Genomic DNA, 26,056 nt, shown 5'->3' on the forward strand with positions numbered 1-26,056 from the left:
CGACCGTTGCCAGGATGCGCGCGCAGCCTGGACTCAAACAATGGTGCTGCCCGTAGACCGGCATTATGAGCTGTCAGATTATGTAAAACAATTGTCGTTACAAGATCGAGAATGCTACATAAATAAGTTAACTCTAACAAGTGGACATCGCCTACCGGATCCGCATTTACAACCCTGATTCCAAAAGAGTTGGGACAAAGTGCAAATTGTAAATAAAAACGGAATGCAATAATTTACAAATCTCAAAAACTGATATTGTATTCACAATAGAACATGGACAACATATCAAATGTCAAAAGTGAGACATTTTGAAATTTCATGCCAAATATTGGCTCATTTGAAATTTCATGACAGCAACACATCTCAAAAAAGTTGGGACAGGGGCAATAAGAGGCTGGAAAAGTTAAAGGTACAAAAAAGGAACAGCTGGAGGACCAAATTGCAACTCATTAGGTCAATTGGCAATAGGTCATTAACATGACTGGGTATAAAAAGAGCATCTTGGAGTGGCAGCGGCTCTCAGAAGTAAAGATGGGAAGAGGATCACCAATCCCCCTAATTCTGCGCCAACAAATAGTGGAGCAATATCAGAAAGGAGTTCGACAGTGTAAAATTGCAAAGAGTTTGAACATATCATCATCTACAGTGCATAATATCATCAAAAGATTCAGAGAATCTGGAAGAATCTCTGTGCGTAAGGGTCAAGGCCGGAAAACCATACTGGGTGCCAGTGATCTTCGGTCCCTTAGACGGCACTGCATCACATACAGGCATGCTTCTGTATTGGAAATCACAAAATGGGCTCAGGAATATTTCCAGAGAACATTATCTGTGAACACAGTTCACCGTGCCATCCGCCGTTGCCAGCTAAAACTCTATAGTTCAAAGAAGAAGCCATATCTAAACATGATCCAGAAGCGCAGACGTCTTCTCTGGGCCAAGGCTCATTTAAAATGGACTGTGGCAAAGTGGAAAACTGTTCTGTGGTCAGACGAATCAAAATTTGAAGTTCTTTATGGAAATCAGGGACGCCATGTCATGCGGACTAAAGAGGAGAAGGACGAACCAAGTTGTTATCAGCGCTCGGTTCAGAAGCCTGCATCTCTGATGGTATGGGGTTGCATTAGTGCATGTGGCATGGGCAGCTTACACATCTGGAAAGACACCATCAATGCTGAAAGGTATATCCAGGTTCTAGAGCAACATATGCTCCCATCCAGACGACGTCTCTTTCAGGGAAGACCTTGCATTTTCCAACATGACAATGCCAAACCACATACTGCATCAATTACAGCATCATGGCTGCATAGAAGAAGGGTCCGGGTACTGAACTGGCCAGCCTGTAGTCCAGATCTTTCACCCATAGAAAACATTTGGTGCATCATAAAACGGAAAATACGACAAAAAAGACCTAAGACAGTTGAGCAACTAGAATCCTACATTAGACAAGAATGGGTTAACATTCCTATCCCTAAACTTGAGCAACTTGTCTCCTCAGTCCCCAGACGTTTACAGACTGTTGTAAAGAGAAAAGGGGATGTCTCACAGTGGTAAACATGGCCTTGTCCCAACTTTTTTGAGATGTGTTGTTGTCATGAAATTTAAAATCACCTAATTTTTCTCTTTAAATGATACATTTTCTCAGTTTAAACATTTGATATGTCATCTATGTTCTATTCTGAATAAAATATGGAATTTTGAAACTTCCACATCATTGCATTCCGTTTTTATTTACAATTTGTACTTTGTCCCAACTTTTTTGGAATCGGGGTTGTAATTAAAGAGTGGACGGACGATGTTAGTAAGTTCCCTGGTATACAATGGCCAGATATATACTCGTACCTTATTGACAAGACTTCAGTGTACACCCACGAAAAACTTCGTGCCTACAAGACTTTAGACGCATATGATTGTTATGTGCGGGCATGTACAACTTGATTAACAATGGGACATTCATATTCATTTTGTTTTAATCAAATTATGCCAGTGATGTGATGGCAATGGCTTTAGCTACAACAGCAAATACCAACACTAAACAGCAATTTGCAGGAGGTAATGGCATGAAAGGAATGATGGTGTAAAGAGTGCAGCTAAGAGAAATCAGAGCTGCGTAAAAAGCGAGAGGCAGAGAGCAGAAATGAAACTGAACGGGGCGGGAGCTAGGTTAGAGCAGTCAACGTAAGTTGGCATTTAGAGTGAGGGCACGCAATTTTACCTTTCCATCCTTGCTTTAAAATTGTGATTTTCGGCATACACAAATAATGATGGCACAAAATCTGGACTGCTTGAGTCAAGCGAGACCTCTCCTACAAACACAACTGCATGCAAAGCTAAGTTAACATGCTAACAATATTCATTACATTGTGTAACTATGACTCAGCTAATCAGACAAACGCTACCAAAGTATTTTGCTACATCAATAAACGAAGATGAGAAAGAATAAAAAAGAAAGATTTAATAAATAGCCTGATCTTACCTGGATGAAGTGGGCACTGCAAACCCGCACATTTTTGATGGCGCTTTCATCCCAGTCTACACGTTTGATGGCTTGTAGTCATAGACGTCGGCGATTTTTTTGGAATGGGTGAGATCCTGCTGGAATTCTGTACATTTTAACCCCATCACTGCTACGATTCTGACACCCAAAAACACAACAACTAGGCATTTCTGAGTCTTTTTTGGGTCCAGGCTGCGCGCGCAATTTCCGCTTACGTATGAATGACGTTTACTGCGAAGGGGTCTATAGTTATCTCTGTTAAAGAGCGCATTTATTTTAAAATATCTTTATTTGTAGTATTAGATTATGTGGAGGGTCAAACATTGCAAATGATAAAAACTTGTGCATGAGAATTTTTCAGTTTCACAAGATTTTATTTTTTGTACATATGGGTTTGTTGGGGGGGGGGTTCTGTAAAGATCCCAAGACCCCAAAGATCCAGAGAGAGGTCAGACAGGGATGTTTTGATGAAAACTTTCACTAAATTTACACTTATACACACACACACACACACACACACACACACACACACACACACGTAGCCGACTTATGCCCCTTCTTTGGAACAGATTTCTCAGAGTAGAGTTGCTGCAGTATGTTCTGAGAGCTCAGTGAAATATTTCTCCTGGGTGCGCATCCAGACCTCCAAACCACCGTCTGCAAGCGGACGACGCCTTCTGTAGATGCATAACTTCGCATAAATGATGCTCGCACAAGAAAAATATCACCGCTTAAAAGGAGTGAAGGAGTAAAAATAAAAAGTCCCAAAAAGTTCTTGGAGAAGTAATAAAACCAGCGGCTTCACCTGCCTGGTGTTTCTAATGCAGGTTTGTTTACTGAACCTCAGTGTGCTCATTAAGACATTTCATAACAAAAACAGCCATGGAAATTAAATGTACAGCCGACTATGGCTTCGTCACCAACACTTCAGGTACAGCGGTGCTTGAAAGTTTGTGCATCCTTTTGGAATCTTTTGCATTTCTGCACAAACGTGACCCAAAACATCACCAGAGTCTCTCACAGGTCCGACATGTAGATAAAGAGAACCCAGTTACATAAATATTCTACTTGGCCGTTCATTTATTGAGGAAAATGATCCAATGATATTACATATCATATGTGACCCTTTGGTTTGAGACCCCCTTGTACAGCTAAACGTCTGAGGTAACTGTTGATCAGTGCTGCACATGGGCTTGGAGGAGTTCTGTCCCGTTCCTCTGTACAGAACAGCTTCAGCTCTGGGACGTTGGTGTGTTTCCTCACATGAACTGCTCACACAGCATTTCGATTGGATTAAAATCAGGATATGACTGGTCCATTCTAGAACATGAACTTGTATTCGTCTTTAACCATCTTTGGTAGAACGACTCGTGCTTCGGGTCGTCATCTTGCTGCATGACCCACCTTCTCTGGAGATTCAGTTCACACACAGGTGTCCTGATTATTTTCCTTTAGGATTCACTGGAATAATTCAGAACTCCTTGTTCCATCAATGCTGATGGTGAGCTGTTCTGGCCCAGATGCAGCACCACAGGCCCAAAGCGTGATGCTACCACCACCATGTTTCACAGACGGGATAAGGTTCTTGTGCCGGAATGCAGCGGTTCCTTTCTCCAAACATAACACACACAACGTCGTCTCCTCCTCCTGCAAAATTTTTCCATTAGCCTCCTGGCTTGCCCATGTGATCTTTAGCAAACTAGTCGAGCAGGAACATTCTTTTAGTGATCTGTTGCTTTCCCCTTGGCACCCTGCCTACACACCATTTTGTTATTCAGTGTTCTCCTGATGGTGGACTCTTGAACATGAGCCAATGTGAGCGAGGCCTTTAGTTACTTCGAAGTTACCCTGCGTTCCTTTGGGACTTCAGACTATTACACAGCTTGCTCTTGGAGTGATCTTTGTTGTTGGACGTCTCCTGGGGAGGATAAATGGTCATCTTGAATTTCCTCCGTCTGTCTGACTGTGACTTGGTGGAGTCCAAACGCTTTACAGATGGTTTGTAATGTTTTCCAGCCTGATGAGCATCAGCTACTCCTCCTTTTTTCTGAGGTCCTCAGAAATCTCATTTTGTTCGTGCCATGATACACTTCCACAAACGTGTGTTGTGAAGATCAGACTTTGACAGACGTGTTCTTTAAATAAAACAGGGTGCCCACTCGCATCTGATGGTCATCCTATTGACCAAAAACACGACTCTAATTTCACCTTCAAATTAACTGCCAATCCTAGAGGGTCACATACTTTTGCCACTAACAGATGTGTAATATTGGATCATTTTCCTCAATAAATAAATGACCAAGTCTAATATTTTTGTCTCAATTTTTAAACCGGGTTCTCTTTATCTACTTTTAGGACTTGTGTGAGAATCTGATGATGTTTTAGGTCACATTCATGCAGAAATATAGAAAATTCTAAAGGGTTCACAAACTTTCAAGCACCGCTGTAAATGGCTCACGGACTGAGAACCTATATCAGGATCCTGTTCAATTAAACACCAATTCCTTTCATATGATCATCCTTTAGGTGTAATGGATAGCCCTTACTGCACTGGAGGGATAACGTGCACTAAATCACTAATCACTTTCCGAACGGCACGACATCTTTAATCATTAATGCCCAGTAATAAAATGAGGGATTTAAAAATAGAACGTGCGTCATGTCGAGAAAGTTCTTCTAAGTCGGTAGACTTGGTCAGTGCGACTAGAGTGGGTAAAACCACACAAATACCAGTATCACAAGACATTAAAAAATAAATAAAGGGGGAGCCACCTTGAATAACAATAACATGTTGGTCTGTGATCAATTCCTACCTTACCCACAATGCCTTTCAACTACCTGCTGATCAGGTGCCAGTGATGCTGCTGCTGCATTCGACTTACCTCGGAAGTGGGAAGTTGGAGTTTTTTCAAGTTACAAAGTTGGGAGGGGAAAGCCGTTTCCGTCTTTTGTTAGTAATAACCTAGTGAGCTAGTTGTGATGAGCGATGTGTCTCCTCAAAGCAAGTGAATACGTCTGTATGTTAACTGGCCTGAAGCTAATACTTGTATATACAGTGTCACGAATTTAAAGGTAAGAAGTGCTGCGGTGTTTACTGTTCATGCTGTGAGCAGCCATATTGATTGGATGTCACTTTGCTGAACTCCGAGTTAAGAAGGCCTTCCCCAAGTTCCCAAGTAGGAATTCTGACTGAACTGAGAGAGCATTTTCCAAGTTGGAGGATGGAAATTACAAGTTACAAACTTTATTCGAACACAGCATTTAACCCTGAGTTAAGAAGGCCTTTCCCAAGTAGGAATTCTGACTGAACTGAGAAAGCATTTTCCAAGTTGGAGGATGGAAATTACAAGTTACAAACTTTATTCGAACGCAGCATTTAACCCTGAGTTAAGAAGGCCTTTCCCAAGTAGGAATTCTGACTGAACTGAGAAAGCATTTTCCAAGTTGGAGGATGGAAATTACAAGTTACAAACTTTATTCGAACACAGCATTTAACCCTGAGTTAAGAAGGCCTTTCCCAAGTAGGAATTCTGACTGAACTGAGAAAGCATTTTCCAAGTTGGAGGATGGAAATTACAAGTTACAAACTTTATTCGAACACAGCATTTAACCCTGAGTTAAGAAGGCCTTTCCCAAGTAGGAATTCTGACTGAATTGAGAAAGCATTTTCCAAGTTGGAGGTCGGAAATTACAAGTTACGAACCTTATTCGAACACAGCATTTAACTCCGAGTTAAGAAGGCCTTCCTCAAGTTCCCAAGTCGGAATTCTGACTGAATTGAGAGTTTTCCTATTTGGAGGTCGGAAATTACAAGTTACAAACTTTATTCGAACGCAGCATTTAACCCTGAGTTAAGAAGGCCTTTCCCAAGTAGGAATTCTGACTGAACTGAGAGAGCATTTTCCTAGTTGGAGGTCGGAAATTACAAGTTACGAACTTTATTCGAACACCACATTTAACTCCGAGTTAAGAAGGCCTTCCTCAAGTTCCCAAGTCGGAATTCTGACTGAATTGCGAGTTGTCCTATTTGGAGGTCGGAAATTACAAGTTACGAACCTTATTCGAACACAGCATTTAACTCCGAGTTAAGAAGGCCTTCCTCAAGTTCCCAAGTCGGAATTCTGACTGAATTGCGAGTTGTCCTATTTGGAGGTCGGAAATTACAAGTTACGAACCTTATTCGAACACAGCATTTAACTCCGAGTTAAGAAGGCCTTCCTCAAGTTCCCAAGTCGGAATTCTGACTGAATTGCGAATTGTCCTATTTGGAGGTCGGAAATTACAAGTTACAAACTTTATTCGAATGCAGCGTTTAACCCTGAGTTAAGAAGGCCTTTCCCAAGTAGGAATTCTGACTGAACTGAGAGAGCATTTTCCTAGTTGGAGGTCGGAAATTACAAGTTACAAACTTTATTCGAACACAGCATTTAACTCCGAGTTAAGAAGGCCTTCCTCAAGTTCCCATGTCGGAATTCTGACTGAATTGCGAGTTGTCCTACTTGGAGGTCGGAAATTACAAGTTACAAACTTTATTCAAACACAGCATTTAACTCCGAGTTAAGAAGGCCTTCCTCAAGTTCCCAAGTCGGAATTCTGACTGAATTGCGAATTGTCCTATTTGGAGGTCGGAAATTACAAGTTACAAACTTTATTCGAACGCAGCGTTTAAGCCTGAGTTAAGAAGGCCTTTCCCAAGTAGGAATTCTGACTGAACTGAGAGAGCATTTTCCTAGTTGGAGGTTGGAAATTACAAGTTATGACCTTTTTTCCAACGCAGCATTTAACTCCCGACTTAAGAAGGCCTTCCTCAAGTTCCCAAGTAGGAATTCTGACTGAATTGAGAGAGCATTTTCCAAGTTGGAGGATGGAAATTACAAGTTACACACTTTATTCGAACACAGCATTTAACTCCGAGTTAAGAAGGCCTTCCTTAAGTTCCCAAGTAGGAATTCTGACTGAATTGAGAGTAGTCGTAGTTGGAGGTCGGAAATTACAAGTTATGACCTTTTTTCCAACGCAGCATTTAACTCCCGACTTAAGAAGGCCTTCCTCAAGTTCCCAAGTCGGAATTCTGACTGAATTGAGAGAGCATTTTCCAAGTTGGAGGTCAGAATTTGCAAGTTACGAATTTTATTCCAATGCAGCATTTAGCTCCAAGTTAAGAAGGCCTTCCCCAAGTTCCCAAGTCGGAATTCTGACCGAATTAAGAGTTGTCCTAGTTGGAGGTCGGAAATTACAAGTTACGAACTTTATTCGAACGCAGCATTATTCATTGCCTTGTCTTCGCCTACAGACAGTGATGCAGCGGTGCTTTATTCCTTTAGTCTATCCAACTTTCCACTTTCATTCCAACACCACCATCGATGCAAACATGCTCGTCTGGTAGATCATTAACTGTATTAACCGAGTATCTACTGTAACTCCATCGTAAAGCTCCATCAGCAATCTAAGACTTGAGTTAATCTTTTCTCTGTGAACCGTGAGACTTTACCGTTATGGCTCATGTTCGAGCTTCATTTCTTTCCCTTCCTGTTCAACACCATAATTACTGCGCTAGCAATGGGACACTACAGCACACGAATGCTACCTTCTCACGTCGGTAACAGAAATACAGGGTGGAGGATTCCTTCAAATAGAGGAACAAATCCTTAAACAGTTCAAGCAGAGGTACAACTAGCTATTTCATTTCCTGAGCACTGTATGATACCTTTGTAGTAATACAGAGATCGTGCTGATCACAGAGTATTAGCTTGAATGAGACCCGCCCAACGTTTCCGGCTAGCTTATCACAAAACAATCAACTTCAGTCACGCATGACAAACACGTCTTCAACCGAAAACCTGTTTGTCTACTGCATGAAGTGACCTACTACAGAAAAACATGTCTGCATACAAGCCCTTCTCAAAGTTGAAAGGAAAACACTTCCTGCATTCTTCCCTTGAGAACAAACACGACACCTTATCAAAGTCATATCACCAATGTTGGACAAATGAAAGGAGAACTCAAGCACCACAGAGCAGGACTTCTCCATAACGCTTCGTTTCCAGGTCGTTTGCTCCATTCTGCAGGAACTCCTGGACTTTTATTCTAAACAGGGTTCCCGCTGGCGCTCGTCACATTCATCACTGACAAACAACCTATCAGTGACGAAGAGGAAATTACTAGCAGTCGTCACAGTGACAAATATGTATTTGTCACCATTATCATAAGTCATCTTTTACAGAAATCCCTCCGTTTGCTGAAATCCAGCCCCAGTGAAGAGACGGCAGGACGCCAGAGTGTAAACAATGAGCGTGTGCTTGTTACCATTAAAAATCGACTACACATAACGACCAAATGAGTGCCAAGCTTTTGACCAATCGCAGTGCATCTTAAATGGGTCTGGTGTGGTGGCGTAATTATCTCTGCGTGAACCAAACAATGGCGCCATTCTAAGCTGGGGAAGTTTTTTGGGCAGGGCTTCTTCAAGCACTTTAGATAATTTAAGGGCTGAAACAGCTACGGAGGAGGCATGCTCAGAGTCCCGACCGTCCCTGAGCACACCGGATAATGTCAGTAATACAGGGGTCAGGTTTTTAACAAAATAAAAAATAAATAAAAACCCTGCCAAAGTGAAAGTGCTGTCAGTCGATAAGTGACTGAAGGGAGCTGTGTTTCAGGCGGTGTGGTGTGTTGAGTCCCCGTGGCTAACGCTGTGGCATCATTAGACCCCATCACTCAGGGTTCTAAGCCCCGGGTATTGTCATCCTCAAAAAAAGTAAGAGATTAATAGAAAATAACTGATTTGGATGCCAGCTGGGATTCTGAATGTTGTAATATTATAATTTAGCTTAGAATTTGTCTTTATGGTCCTAAAGGAGAGATATGGGTCTGTCTCAGAAACTGGGTGCTGTGGGGGTCCCCCACTAAATATACTCAGTCAATAAACTATACAGTGTGGAATGGTGATGTTGGTTTTAATTTGAAATAAAATGATGAAAGAAATAACACAGATAAAACTAAATATTTGATGTGAATACTCTATTCAGAATTTGGCAAAAATTCTGCAAATTTGTGGAAAGATGGCGGCTTGATCTGGGACATGATAAATGGTTGACTACATCGCATTCCCTTAAAAAGGTTGTAGTCCACTGAAAAGTCTACAGTTATCACTAATTGTATTTTAAGTTGTAACTTTATCCACCTAAGGACTGGTGCGCTCACAGAATAATCATAACCGTAATAAAACATCATGCAAAATATTTGATCACCGTTGTAACTCCATTTTCCGCAGACCCAAAACCATTACGATCGTGTGTTTTGATCTAAACGGAAAGCCTCAGGGTCAAGGTCACTACCTCACCAAAAGTAGTAACTTAAAATCACTGCACCATATAAACATTTAGTAATAAATCTGCGATTTTGTTGTTTAAAACGAAAGCTGAAAGTTAGGTATAGAATATGTTTCTTACAGAATATGTTACGATGGTAGCTGGTCTTGTATGAATTTCTGAGCTATAAAATGAGTTGTGGTCTATTTTTTACCGTAGCGTGTTATTTGTGTGCGGGGAAGGACACACATTAACAATTTGCATGTGTAGAATGGAATTTTCCACTCCAACAGTTAGAAGTCGATCGTGCTTCCATTTGCGGTCTTTCTGTTACGCGGGTGATCTGTTCGGATGTTATCACTGAAAAGGTGAGTTTTGACAGTTTTATTTTGTTTTAGGCCCTGTCCACACGGCAACGGATTCAGGTGACTCCGATACAATTGCTTATCGTTTAGGCCTGGCGTCCACACGGCACCGGCGTTTTGGGTGCCCAAAACGCAATCTTTTTGAGAACGGGTTCCAGAGTGGAAAGATCTGGCAACGTTGCCGTTGTGAAGTCGTCTGGATGAGTAAAACGGATTTGTTTACGATGACGTCACAACCACATGACTGTGAGTGCTTCACGCCGGGTAGAAGTGTAACGAATATCACCAGGAAAAAGCCTTACAGAGCACTAGTGAGAGTGAAACACGAGCTTGGATATTATTATTATTATTATTATTATGTTCAGTGTTAGTTCACAGTAGTAATGCAAGAAGCAGAATAGTGACAGTAATAGTGAAGCAAAAACATGCAATTGTACAAACACTGCAGCTCTACAGCAAAATATTCATTTATGAAATGGTCTGATTCTTAACACCAGTAGTGCCAATGATCTCATTGCGATGCGATGCGAGTTGTCAACAAATCCTATAACTTGGTTCATGAAACGCGCTTACAAAATATTTTCACTGTGAATATTTATTGTGTAATGGTGCAAAGTGAGAGAGAGAGAGAGAGAGAGAGAATAGCCCTTAGGGCAGAGTCAATCCCACCAGCAAAACTAGGGGGAAAAAAGAGCGATCTCACCTCTTCAGATGATGGTTTAAGTCCTAGAATACATTCCTCAAAAAAGCAAATTAATCCATCAACGTGTATATCATTCAATTTTTTCCGGACCATTAAAGACGCCGCCTTCCGCGTACGTCATCCTCGCCGCCATATTGGAAAGGTCAAAGTGGAGAATAAAGATTAGCTGCGTTTAACTATACCAACAGGTTTACCGTCCAAACGAGATCACATGGGATTACCTTTCACAGGTGAGAAACAACAAATTAATCCATCAACGTGTAGTATTCAATTTATTCCGGACCATTAAAGACGCCGGCTTCCGCATACGTCATCCTCGCCGCCATATTGGAAAGGTCAAAGCGGAGAATAAAGATTAGCTGCGTTTAACTGTACCAACAGGTTTACCGTCCAAACGAGATCACATGGGATTACCTTACAGGTGAGACTGGAAAAATACTTTTCATTGTATTTGGTCATTATAATGTAATTTTCCGAACAGATTTTCCTGACTTTGTGGCTAATATGAAGTCTCGCGCATAATAGTTTATGCGCATGCATCCTTACTTCTTCTATTCCCATACGAAAAAGAACAGTAAAGAACTTATAAGAGTTTACCACTGTCTTAGTAGTAAATCCTTATAAATATAAGGATAAATCCTTATAAGGATTTATAAATAAATATATATGCCATGTATGATTTACTCCTGAAAGTGGCCCATTTTGCATTTTCCTCATACAAATTTTTTATGAAAATCTAGTATGTATGAAGTGAACATTGTGCATGGTTTTTACAGATAATGTGTATGATGAATTACACCGTCTTTGTATGCTTCACGTAATGTTTGTAGTTTTAAATTATATTTTACAGTTTAAAATGTATATGCCTTTTATATGTAAATCCACATATGTTTGTGTTGGATTTACATATAAAAGGCATATACATTTTAAACTGTAAAATATAATTTAAAACTACAAACATTACGTGAAGCATACAAAGACGGTGTAATTCATCATACACATTATCTGTAAAAACCATGCACAATGTTCACTTCATACATACTAGATTTTCATAAAAAATTTGTATGAGGAAAATGCAAAATGGGCCACTTTCAGGAGTAAATCATACATGGCATATATATTTATAAATCCTTATAAGGATTTACTACTAAGACAGTAGTAAACTCTTATAAGTTCTTTACTGTTCTTTTTCGTATGGGTTGTTCTGGTGTCTCCGAAGGGACCGTCTTACAGCGCCCCTAGAGGTGTGGCATGTGTATTGCATCGTTTTCAGCAAGCGTTGCGTTGCCATATGGACCCGATATTTTACTGATTGTTGCCCATTTGGACGCGATATATTTTTAAATAACATCTCGTTGCCGTTGTCGTGTGGATGTAGCCTTAGTCTTGCAGTATAAGGCAATAGAATGTTTCTTTTTCATCTTACGTATTTTTGGCCAATATTTTGCAACCATGGTCAATTTAGATCGAACTTTTGATAGAATCTACGGCCAGTCATTTTGCCCCGCCCCCGCTCCATCCGGTGCAGTAGTGATGTCCTGATGCTCGCGCGCCGCAGCAGAGACCCGCGCGACCTTCAGCCGGTACAGTCGCTGTATCATATTATTCATATTTAAGTGAATAATCAATTCAGTCATCATAACTTGGCATTTTTAACCCAAGCAACCAAAAAGAGGAAATTTATTCAATATTTTCACTCATCTGTGAAGGAGGGGCTTTAATTCATCATCATGTAGTTATTTTATATGTAAATCAATTTTACAAAAGCATTTGAATTGTACTCAAAAACATTTTCCACAGTGGAGGCCAGATAAAGCAAGATGCTATCTTTATTCTTATTAAACATGACAAAAGAAACGTTGAGTGTTAGGTAAATGCAAAAAAAAAAAAAAGTAAAATTAGAAAATTTATTTTTTGACCATAATGTCCCAAATGAGAGACCAGTTTCTGAGACGGACCCATATCCGAGTGAGAAATGATATTTTTATTAAACTGAGGATCCATTTTACTCGTGATATTTAAGTCAACTGACACACACCTCAGTTTCCTGAGACATTATGAGTGTTGATAATAAATGAGACAGAAGCTGAAGTGCATAAATTTAAAAAGAGCAGTGCTAAATCACTAATAAGGACGTCATAACCTTTGAATGTGTGTGTGGGTGATATTTCTTGTAAAGTTAGATGGAACCTCCCCAGCCTGTCAATACCAACCTCCCTTCAAGCCCCAGGAACACTTAACTGAGCCCCTGGTCTTTTCAACAGCTAGAACAGAAACACCCCGGTTTAACGAAAAACGTCGTCTCGTTCTGCGTTCGGGTCGTAATTCGGCAGGAAACTCAGAGTCCTTCACCGCCGCTTGTTCCAAGATTCTTCCCGACTCTGTTCAATTGTAAATCAAGTTGTGTGTTGAAGTAAAGCCTACAGGGAGTCCTAGACCCCTTTTGAATAATTCCACGCTAAAATAACCTTCAGTACGATCAAACTAAAGAGGTTTATTTTAGCTTGATGGTGCACCGAGCGCCCAAAATCAAGTCTCTCTTATTAGAGGCTGGAGTGGAGCCCAAATTTTAGACGTCATTGAGACGCCTGGATCCGTACAAATATTTGAATTGTGCCAGTTTGGTTGGTATAAACCTGTATCAAGTCCACTTTGATATTTCGGGAACTAAAAAACAAAACAAAATACAGACTAAGAAAAGTGAAGAATACTTAGTGGACTTTATTTTCCAAGGAAGAAAGTGGAGAATATTTTTCAGAACCCAGGAGGAACCCTGCCTAAATCCCCTTCAAGAAAGCTGGAGAAAGGCTTCAAACTGTATACTTTGTCATAAAAACACAACTAGGCCATCCTTAAAAAAAAAATCCGTTTCCTGTCCACCGGGTGAGCAAAAAAATTCAGTCGGGAGGGAGGGATTTTTTTTTTTAATGTATGGATAAGAAATCGCAATGCTGTGTTTGCTTTTTCTTTCAGTACTTTATTACAAAAGCAGACACATTTAATAAAATGACAGTTTAATCAACTGAAACTTGTACAAAAACTGTAAGTTAGCATTTTAAATGCTGACTGCAACATTTGCAAAACTTTTACAAAGGTACTTAAAATGTCCGACACACGGACTTTTTGTAGTTCTAAATCGACCGTTAGGCCGAGTTCGGATGAAATTACACTATTAAAATGATCACTGAATGATTTGTTTTTCTGAGTCTTTACTATTTTGTTGTTCGCTAGAATACCATTTTGCGATTTCACACTTAAGCAAATGTTTGAAAACTCCAGATCTGCTTCCTTCATGGTGGCTGCCATTTTTTTGTGCCGCACGGCGCATGCGCAGAGCTGATTCAGTTCTATATTCTTTTTTTTTTTAAAGATATTTTTGGGGCTTTTTTCACCTTTATTGGATAGGACAGTGTAGAGACAGGAAATGAGCGGGAGAGAGAGACAGGGAGGGATCGGGAAATGACCTCAGGCCGTAATCGAACCTGGGTCCCCGGATTTATGGTATGGCGCCTTATCCACCTGAGCCACGACGCCCCCTCAATTCTATATTCTGCGCGGAATGCAGGGCTTTCCACAAGCACCGGCTGCTGGCCAGACTGCCGACGACACAATTAAGTCCAGCCGGCTACTTTAATGACTCTTATTTCTGTAGCCCACAGACTCTAAATATTAATTTTTGATTTTAATAAAATTAAATGTTTATCTAACGGACTGACAATAATGTCAAACTGAACCGCACTCATTTAAGTTGTGATTCGCATTGTTTGTACCGATAATAACCACAAATTCCCCGCCGACTCGTTGATCAAGGGAGAGTAACTCATCCGCGGCCCCGACATGCGGTGTGTGCGCACTTGGCAGAGGCAGTAGTGTGTCGGAGGGAACAGAAGCAGAGATAACGCTTATTTTGTCTCCGGTAAACCAGTCTTCTCTCGTTCAATTACGTGCTGGCATCAAAAGACCCCGTTGGTTGTAAATGAAGCCAAACTGAGTGGTTGGAGTGTATTTTCATACACAAATGGAGAAATGTTCGCTGAGTGTGTAATTGTGTAGCCGCCACTGCAGAGCGTTGTCGTTGTTAATTCATAGTATGCTCAGCTGCGTGAATGTGTCATGCACCGAAAATAAGAGATTTACAAGCCAGGAACGCCTCATGATGCAATACGCAAGAAAAGAAAGAAGATTTACTGCCATTTTACTTTGTATTTGAGTAAAGTGAATAAATAAATGGCCTGTGCAAAATACATTTAACCCTGGGAACTGCGTGCACAGGAGTTTATTTTGTGTTTACTCCCCCCGGCTGGCTACTTATTTGTCATGGCTGGCTAGTATGAGCCTTAGTGGAAAGCCCTGGGAATGCGGAAATGTCAAGTTCGATTTTAGATTTATGAACCCGAAAAAAATGTCGAAAAACCAGCGTTAAAAAAAATTTCAACCGCACAAACGGCACTCACCCGGCCGGTGGACCGGAAACAGGACATTTTTTAATAATGGCCCTACGATGATCACTGAAATGAAGACACAAGCTAACTTTAGCCCACACCGTTCACCGCAAACTAGCTCGTGATGTTGCTAATGGAGTGTCTTCAAATGAAACGGAGTACTGCCTATAATATTAGCTTCTGGACACTCATGTTACATTATTATTGCAGTTTTCTTAAAATGGTGTCCAAATTCTGTAGCCATTTCATTTGAAGAGCGATGGCGCTGAACTTTTTTTTTCCCCCTTCTTCCCCCAGCCTTCTGTGACCATCGGTGGTTTTGGTTTGGTTCTGGTGTGGAATGTCCGCTACGGACCTTCGTATGGGTGGAAAAGCTTAGACAGGGCATAGGTTTGTAGCACATCAACGCTTGTGATATTTCTTCCGTTGTCTTTGAAAATAGTGTCTTAAATACCTTGTGCTTATTTTGATCACGTCACGAAGAACAAACTGTCCTGATCAGTGTAGACATTAAAACCCAGAAATGTGTCGTCGCCCCGAGTGAGCGCATGCAGCCCATGAGTGCCCTGCTTTACCGTACAGGAACCAGAGTGGAGGTGCTCTGACTTACCGAGTGTGAGGTAACGGGATGGGAAGTGAGATGCAAAGAAAAGGATCAAAAGTGTTGCTCTGCTTCTGGCAGTGAGGGCATGTGAGTGAAGACCTGCATGTTGAAGAGGAGGAGGAGAGAAGTGAAGGCTTTCCACTGACTGAAAACAGCAGTACAAAAACAAGCAAACGCTATTATACCTGTACTGTGCCTGAAACAGCTCCTGGACAAAAGAGCCAGCCGACAGCGGGGGTGAAGGTCCCTCGAGCGCTCCATCATCTTCCTCTACGGGCGGCTATGACGGGAAGAACAGAAGAACAGTGCTGTAGAGAGTTGTACAACACCGGTGGATGTGTAGGGTTTTTTTTTTTCTTGGGGAATAAAGCATTTCATTTCAAAACTTTTCATTTATTACTCGAGTTAACTCTCACTTCGAAGAAGGATCCTTCAACAGGTAGCTAGTTCTTATGGAGCAGAAACAGAGCTCCAAAGTTGGCTAAAGTGACCGCTTTCTCAGGCACTCTAGCACACAGAGGCACAGGGCTGGTGGTGTTTGAAAGATACTGAACAGCTCTTTTTAACTATTATAACGTGGTTGGGTAACCACGGAACATAGAATGTGTGTCGGTCATTGCATTCTAGTGGTTTTGGGCAAGCAGTTACTTCACAAGTACAGATCTCGCAGACTCACCACAAAAGAATGCAATAACATAACTTTTTCATTATATATTTAAAAATAAAAAATACCGTATTTTCCGGACTATACGTCGCTCCGGAGTTTAAGTCGCATCAGCCAAAAAATGCATTATGAAGACGAAAAAAACATATATACGTCGCATCGGACTACAAGTCACACTTTTTTGAAGGGTTATTCTATCCATAGAATCTGTGATTGTATCTGATAAGCGGCGCGTGGTTACTGCGCGACTGCATTGTTTATTTAATAAACGAACAGCTGAGCAGTGATAACGCGCCCTTTGCCCTGTAAGTAGCCTAGTCTGATTATTTTAAATATCTACTACTATCTTTAATACTATCACTATCGTTATTACTAATAGCCTATACTATTATTATAACTAATATTAGTAGCCTATTACTGATGCATTAATCAGTTTGCTTTTAGATTATTTTTACCGGTAGGGCTTATTATCGCCCCATGGCTCTTTCATCTGTGTTATTAAAGCTGTAGTCATCATCGAGGAGTGTCATTCTTCATTTTTGTCGAATTTTATTTCATCAAATCAGAGGCCAAGTGGGCTATAGGTATATCATCTCCAAAGACAGGTACGGTAGTAAAAACAACCGTCTAGTGGAAAAAAAAAAAAACAACAACCACCGCTCAGAGAAAAAAAACAGGCACATATTTGCATGCAAAGCTACATAGCGCCCTCTCACGGTGAAAAAAAAACATTTTATATATATATATATATATATATATATATATATATATATATATATATACACACATACACACACACACACCGTAAAATACCAAATAATAGCCGAGTTCCAATTAACCGCCGAGTTCCCTTTAACGGCCGGGTGTACGCGTGTGTTGTGACAAATAAAGGCCGGTTCCGAATACTCGCCGGGGTCTAAAAAAAAAAAAAAAGCGTCCGAACGTTCTATCTAGAATCTTGAGGCCCAGCACTTTTCTGGTTTTCTGGTGTTTAAACGATTTTGCATTGCATAGTTTTCTACCGAAACAATATGAATGAATGAATGAATGAATGAATGAAATTATTTCTATAATACTGTTTACAACATTTTGTTACGTGATAATAAACATGCCATTTCAATGTTATAATCTTGGTCTACCGTAATATTTCTTGAGGAATGCAACTCCGTAACTTTTGACAGATGTCTTAGCCACCCCTTTGGGTATACCCAACGAAAGCCAGCGTGTGTGGTGACATTGAGGACTGCGGGTTTCCAAGGTTGGACTGCTGCTTCTGTTAAACGACCTAAATTGCCGAATGCATGCGTCAAAGCACACACTGAGTTTTATTAAAGACCTTATACCATTTCACTTGCCCTTATCCATTCGGATCTGGAAGACGCTTTACAAAAAAGGTGAGAGCGTTCTAACATGCATTTCAGTCTGCTCGCGGCCAATCTAATCCAAGGGGCCTTTTCAACAAGTCATCTGTCGTGCAAGTTGGGCAGAAGCACGCGTCAGGCAGGCAACATGTAGGCCTACAAGTCAGTAACCTATTCAACTAACTTTCATCCCAACTTTAAGTTTTCTACGGGGTCGAGCCACCGTACCAACTCACTCGGGGAATAGGCTCATATCGGCCAAATAGGGAGACGTCTTGGAGAGAAACGTGATGCAAGATGACAGTATGTAGCCACTGCAGGTCACTTATTTTTCAGCATAAGAAAAAACCCTTTGGTTTGACACTTCGCACCCTAATTATGTTGCTTCAACGTCGCGCCCTCCGTGCAATTTCAGATTGACAGACATCGCGAAGCGCAAAGGGTGGAGGCTGCATGGGTGAGGGTGATAGCAAGTGACCATAACTTTGCAGAGTAATTAAATCACAGTGCTGCGCACAGACAATGGTGTGGTTTCTTGATTATTTTGTAAAGCATGCGCTTAACTAGTCATTAACAGGAAAAGGTGTGTGATTTATCCTTTATCCACCCTGACTGTGCCATGCGAAGATGCATTCTGCGTCTTCAAAATTCCCCGAAGTCGGCACCGTGCTATCTGTAATCTAACTCTAAACAAACTGTAAGTTATACTGGTTAAAAGTAGGCCTATCTGAGAATGATTTTTTTCCCCCGTTTTGAGGTAGATTTTGGGGAAGGTGTTTGTGAAGAAGGAATTAATCGCCTGTTCCAAATAGCCGCCTAGTCTCTAATACGCGCCGGGTCTCTTACGTGATTGAGACAAATAATCGCCCGGGCTATTATTTGGTATTTTACGGTGTGTATATATATAGGGTGTAAGATGCTAGCTGGATCAGCGTACATGGAGAGGCACAACCAAGTGGCTGGGATAGTATACAGGAACATCTGCAACCAGTATGGAATAGAAATACCCAAGTCCCAATGGGCCATACCACAGAAGGTGGCTGAGAACAACAGGGCCAAGATTCTGTGGGACTTCAGCTTCCAGACTGACAAACAGATCCTGGCTAACCAACCGGACATAGTGGTGGTGGACAAAGAGCAGAAGAGGGTGGTGGTGATAGATGTGGCGATCCCAGCTGACGCCAACATCAGGAAGAAGGAACATGAGAAACTTGAGAAGTATCAAGGGTTGAAAGAGCAGCTGGAACGGATGTGGAAGGTCAAGGGTTGCGTGGTCCCCGTGGTAGTGGGGGCACTTGGGGCAGTAACCCCCAAACTGGGAGAGTGGCTCCAGCAAATCCCAGGAACAACATCTGAAGCCTCAGTCCAGAAGAGCGCAGTCCTAGGAACATCGAAGATACTGCGCAGAACCCTCAAACTCCCAGGCCTCTGGTAGAGGACCCGAGCTTGAGGATGACATGGATACCACCCCCCCGCCGGGGGTGAGAAGGAGATTTATATATATACACACACACACGTCGCACCGGAGTATAAGTTGCATGGCCAGCCGAACCATGAAAAAAGTGTGACTTATAGTCCGAAAAATACGGTACCCACCTCTGTGGGTTTTGCAGAACAGGACCATTGATATTCAAACTGTAGGACTGCATTAGACACACAATTAATAAAATACTGAAATCGCACACTTCCACAATCAAGGCTTTCCCCAAAGTGCGGATATACGGCGCTCAGCCGCGCTATCAACTGCACACCAAAAAAAGATCAAGATCATAAATTGAACAATGCAGAGTACTTTCTGCACCTAAATATCTCCTATTCCCCTCTGAAAACGAGGAATAACTATAGAAATAGGAAGATATTGTAATATATAGGTCTAGACCCAGGCTATTCAATTGGCGGCCCTCGGACAATTTATACCGGCCTTTTAAGTAATGTTGAAAAAAAAAAAAAAAGAATCCAGACACACGCTGCTCTCCGCTCTCGCATTTCCACTCTTCTAACAATGGTCCTGTTCTTACTAGCACATTAGTTAGACAAAATGTCTCTTTCTACTTTATAAAAGCGAAAAGTTGATGCAGAAAACAGGCAGTTCAACAGTGAATGGGCAGAGAAGGACCCTTTCTATGTAAATGTTGACAGAGTTTGCATTGAAAGCAAAGGAGCTGGTAACGCCATTAAATGAAGCGTCTTTCCAGCTCAAACTCTGACATTCAGTCATCAGATGACCTGCGAAGGTCATTATAGCTGGCGGGATCTGAAAAGTTTTGGACTCATGACGTCAGCCACAAGGAAGTCCCTCATTCAAGAGGTGTTGCTCTTTTTATCCTCACAATGTTTGGCAGGACTTAAACATGCGAATCATCTTTCTCACACATGAATGCCATTAAAACTAAGAATCACGCATCCCTCACTGCCCACGGTCTGCACCACTGTGTGTGTAGTGCCCTGACCAAGTCCACACCTGACTTCACTGCTCTTGCTAAATCAAAAAAAAAAAAAAAGTCATTTCTCTCTTTAGATGGCAAATGTTGGCTGATTTTTGACATGTCTGATGCAACTGCAAAATAATTACTTTGCCTTGAAAAAACACTGCACTGATGTGTTGTCATATCATTCTCCAGAGGAAAACATCGCTTCTTGCAACAGTCTTTGTCTTTCAGAAACAAATCAGCTCTTACATTGAGCTCAATCTCTGTCTCTCTCTTTTTTTTCTCCTCAAGGGATTTTAGGAGAAACGAGTCAGAATTCAGTAAGATCTGGCCAATGTCTCATAACATTACTTCTTAATTTAAACTCGTAAGAAATAGTCTATTGTCAAAGCCCAATTAAGTCCAATTTAAAGTTCAACTTAAAGCATATACGCAGAACCATGGCCTCACTTTTTGTTTATAAATGCCGTGAGACCTCAAGAATGGCACAGGAATAGTTTTAAGCGTTAACAATAAATCTAATATAGTCATTTTTACGATTAAAGTGATTTCTATAGGTAGCGGTCTGAGTGAACGACCTTGACGTCCATAACATCACAGCAGGAAGTCTATCGGTCTCATCGCCATTTCCGCTATACTAAACACAGAGCTGACTGCAACTCCGATCCTCCATTTTGAGCTAATTTATCACCATGCCACGCAGATGTGTTGCTGGCCGGTGCAGCAACACGACAGAAGGTGGATTTACATCGCATTCATGGCCCAAGAATGTTCAAACTGCACAGATTTGGACGCATTTTACAAGAAATTCACAGATTGGTCTCTCCTCTGCTCTGCACATTTTACTGAAGACTCGTATGAGACCTCTGATCTGTTGAGGAGCGTTGGCTATAAGCCCGTATTGAAAGAGGGTGCAGTATCAACAATTAAAAGAAAAGAAAACTACAAGAAAAGGAAAGTAAGTTCAGTTGCACCAGTTCACCTAGTGTGTGAGCCGAGCAGTAATGGCGGAGTACTCAGTGTGGAGAAAATGGAGAATGAGTGGACCAGTCGTCAGATTCCTCCACTGGATATAATTTTTTTCTCTGCTGGATATACTTGCATCAGCAGCAATATCTCACCCTTACGTGGAAGAAGCGAATGAACGAAGAACTGAAAGTCAGATTGTTTCAAAACAATCGGCCACAAGATCGGCCTTCAAGAAGCGAGAACACAGACGGGTAAGATGCGACTCTCATTTGGTTACATAACAAAAAACAACACTCGCTGTTTACCTGCATTTAGATTAATACATGTAACATGTATTGTGTGTTTAAGTTACCGGTATAAGATTATTTAAGTTGCTTCAGAATGTGATTGTTTCAGTTCATCTGATTATTTAATTAGCCTTTTACGTTTTATCAGTGAAAATGTATGTTGCATAAGTTATAACACCTATCCTGTTTTAATGAGAGTCACATGAGACTGTCAGTTCAATTCCATCCAATTCTCTAGATGGCTTTGTTCTCTGGCTTTATTTTGTAAAGTGGGGGCCTCCGTGGCCGACGTGTTACTATCGGATTCGCTTTCCGATGGTTCGAACTGATACGGTTCTACGTGTATAGCAGTAGCATGTACTAGGGATGGCGAAAACTAAAAAAAATCTTGACCGACCACGGACCCTCATTAGCCGGTTAAAGTCGGTTAATCTACGAGTTTAAAATTCTAGAATTGGAATTATTAGAATCTATTCTAAATCTAACCGCGAGCATCCGCACATTCAGTCCCAGTCGCTGCCCTCCACTCACATTACCTTTTCTACAGCGCGAAACATTTAGTCAAACGTGGCACTGATGTCGAGGGGTTTGTATTGGAGCGGAGGACAAATGGCTCCAGCTTAGAGACAGTTTCAGTTGGCCATGATGGCGTTGAAAATAAAGCCAAGTGCTAGAAGAAGTACATAACATTCAGTGATGGGAATAACGGCGTTAAAATAAAGGCTGTTATAACGCCGGGTAATCTAATTAATTAGCTACAATCGTTATAACGCCATTACCAATATCAACACGCCATTACTGCATGGTATTGAAGTTGCTCTGAAGCCGTCACTGACTTGGCTCACAGACATAAAAGCTGCGTTTGTCACTCCCCCTCCACACACCGCTGTCATTTCATTCTCTCCCCTTCCCTCCAAAAGTCGGCATCTGCGCCTTTAGTTTGTGTGGAGAGATCTGATCTGCAGTAACATGCACTGTTGGCTACAGACCGAAACATACTTTCAGAATGCACTCGCCAAGGCAGGACTAAACTCCGTGTGCCTTCTAATAATAATTAAAAAAAACAGAACAGTAATTTGTAAGCTAAAAAGTCTAGCCTGATAATTTTTAATTTTTCACAAATACAGTCAGTGTTAATAACTGCAGTAGGCTGTGTGTTGATATTGCATACTGCTACGGACTAGGCACTTTTCTTCGAAGTGAGACACAGAGACCTCATACTGCAATTGTTTTCCAGCTACTGATATTACGGTTACATGGCTGCTGATTGTGCACAGCCATTGGGAATGGGATCGCTGGAGCTGAGCTGATTAGCCGCTAACCTAATATAGCAACTGTCTGATGCTAAGTAACATCAGTGAGTAACCAGGTTTTAGTTCAGATCTTGTGTATTATTATTACGTTGACATATTTACCAGACTAATCAACCATCGACTTCATTCATGCGCCGTGTTCTTGTTTCTTTGATGGTCAAGAATTTCCTTGATGTTACGTACCTGGTTAACATCGTAGTAAAATGTAATCCAACACTGAGACTTTTCTTTCGCCAAGTGGCAGCTGTCTTCAACTGGGGCGGGAGGGCGGGACATGACTGAATGGGTGTTTCTGATTTGTCAGCTGTCGTCCTTACACCGCATGGCATGCCCCAACACAGAATTCCAGGTTCTCCGCTCCAAAACGATTGATTTTTTTTTTTAACCGACAACCCAAAAAAAATTAACCGGTTGACGTTGATTCGGTCAACCATCAGTCATCGGTTAACATCCCTAGCATGTACACACACTCCAATTTCAGGACCATCACAGTCAGATGTACTACTATCTGAGGAATCCAAAGAATCTCTAATAAACCCAAACGAAGAGGCCATTGCAACAACTCTCGCCTGCCGAGTCTGGCTTTGGTCTATAGCACCGGTTCCCGCTGTGACGTCACCCACTCAGGGCTGGCTGGCTCAGCGGGGCAGCTCGAATGCCAACTTTGCAGTCGATTTTAACTCTGAAAATTTTTTTTTTTTAATTCCCAATTATGCAGAATACAAGAGTCAAGGATGGAGAGACTATCCACTCAGAAATGTATTTAAAAATAAAGGCTCTGCGTATCTCCTTTAAGACCTTAAAATACTCTTCTGCTACTCTTTTGCTCCTATAAGGATTTTAGGAGAAACAGATCAGAATTCGATAAGATCTTGTTTATTTCGGTGAGACAAAGACAAGACTGTTGTAAGCAGTAATAGTTTCCTCTGGGTCATACCATACACTACGCACTTGGCTTTTTGTTGGTACAGTTGTGTGCAATTAAGTCTTAGTTAAATGAGTGAAATTTTAAATGGGATATGGCTCGCCTGGACTGATTTCCTAACATGCCATTTGAATGTAGAAAAGCTTGGGGGTTTGTCTTAAAACAATACAATGCACTGATGTTATGCAGTGACAAAATACTATAGACCCTTTTCAGTCACGTGACCTTCGTAAACGCGACCGCCATTTTGGACATGTAGTGGACTTCGGCTCGAATCGGTTTGAATGCGAGGAAGGCGACAAACATAAAAGAAAAAGGAGCGAGATGCAGAAAACTGTATTTACTAGTTTACTGTAATTATGATCTGGCAGCTATTTACACCGGATCCAGTGTAAATAGCTGCCAGAGCCAACGTCCGAGCTTGCCGGAGCGCGCTCCGGCCGGCCGCGAGCTAGCGCGCTCCAGAACCTCGGACGTTGGCTCCGGCAGCTATATACACTGGATCCGGTGTAAATAGCTGCCAGATCATAATTACAGTAAACTAGAATGGAATGTTAACAGCAATGTAATGCCTTTTCTGGCTAATTTTATTCGTCTTACCTCCAACAAAGTGGTCACTACACAAGCGTTGGTATGCCGCTATCCATCTTCTCCGTCGGTCAGCATCTACCGGGATCCGATAAAATGATAACCCTTGCCTTGTTTGTTGATGGTTACTACATCCAGGTGCACAACAATATAGTGGCATGATGGAAGTCTTGCTGAAAATAAAAACTTTCTTTGCTGCCATTCCTCAATGTTGGCTGTGGTAAACTACTGGTAGTACATGTCCAAAATGGCGGCCGCGTTTGTCGTGACGTCACGTGAAAAGGGTCCATAGAATTGCTATGATGATGATGTACCTTACTATATCTGTAGCTGTTAATGTGATTACTCATACTGTATTTCAAGTGGTATTTCTCAGGCAAAATATTTGGGACACTTTTCATGAACTGGCCCTCATTATGAGCTAACTGAATAGCCGTGGTCTAGACTATCCTGGTACTCAACCCAGAAGTGAAAATAAAGGGTTTCGCTGCATGTACTCACTGCCATTCGCAGCCATACATAAAGCCACGTTCTAGGTGCTGGTCACTAGATGGCACTGTTGCATGATTTGACCTCGATTCTGTTCCTGGCATCCTGGAATTGGAAAATGAAGAGGCATGCTATGAAGTGTTTTCTTCATTTCAAATCTAATGTTGCCCTTTAGGCCTAAATCAGCCTTAGATGCCACCAGAATGCACCATTTGAAGTCTCTGATTTCAAAATTTTCCAGGGAAGCATGACCCCGGAACCCCCTAGCAGCCTTCGGGGCCCTTCTGGCCGGGCTGGGCTCTGCATCAGTAGCACCGCTCTGATTTTTTTTTTCTGGGGAAAGCCTTGCACAATGCACATCCCGTTTTTTGCATCATGTCTCAAATGTATCGTTACACCCGTTTCTTATGTTAATGTTTAGTTCATGACCTGAGCCATAACACCTTCAGATACATTAAATTTTCAGATATAAATGTTTTCATGACTATTACGCACCATCAGGTTACTTCCTGGATTTGAAATAAAATGAGCAGATGAAGAATCCTAAAAGGAAAAAAAAAAAATTGCCAGCATTCCAGTGATTCCACCAATCACAAAACAGACCAATAATGAAAAGAAAAATATCCATTAGGGCTGTGCGATATATCGAATATACTCGATATATCGCCGAAAATTCTGTGTGCGATACATAAAACTATTATATCGTAACTATCGAGTATTTTATGGTCATCTTCCCACTTGCGTTCATTTCGTGTTTAAAACATTTCCCGGTGGTTTTCTCCCTGTCCCTCAGGCAGTAACGTGAGAGGCTGCCTAAGGGTAAAGAAAACAATAACATCACGCACTCGCCAACCAATCCTGGGCGACATCTCGGTGCTGAAAGGAACTTCCGGGAAGATTTTCTAGTTTCGGTTGTGTTGCCAGATTGGGCGGTTTTAAGTGCGTTTTGGCAGGTTTTGAACATATTTTGGGCTGGAAAACGTCAGCAGTATCTGGCAACACTGCGGCGGGAAGATTTCCTGGTTCCAGTTTACAGCGCTGACTCAGTTCGTGCAATCGACGGTGTTGCATAGGCTACCGTGTAAGCTCTGGCAATTTCAGCTACAAATT

General features: G+C 41.5%; 1 protein-coding gene across 2 annotated transcripts in view; it reads right to left on the reverse strand.

Annotated features, from left to right (window-relative positions):
• usp31 (ubiquitin specific peptidase 31) overlaps positions 1–26,056 on the reverse strand; it is a 114,364-nt gene that overhangs the window by 50,049 nt on the left and 38,259 nt on the right. For both annotated transcript variants that reach the window (XM_060943117.1, XM_060943116.1), the window contains exons 3-4: positions 16,107–16,201; positions 15,928–16,020 (exon numbers count right to left, since the gene is read on the reverse strand). In XM_060943117.1, the coding sequence (XP_060799100.1) occupies positions 15,928–16,020; positions 16,107–16,201 (188 nt within the window). The remainder of the gene's footprint in view (positions 1–15,927; positions 16,021–16,106; positions 16,202–26,056) is intronic.

Source organism: Neoarius graeffei, chromosome 16, assembly GCF_027579695.1.
Source record: "Neoarius graeffei isolate fNeoGra1 chromosome 16, fNeoGra1.pri, whole genome shotgun sequence".
Classification (NCBI taxonomy): domain Eukaryota; kingdom Metazoa; phylum Chordata; class Actinopteri; order Siluriformes; family Ariidae; genus Neoarius; species Neoarius graeffei.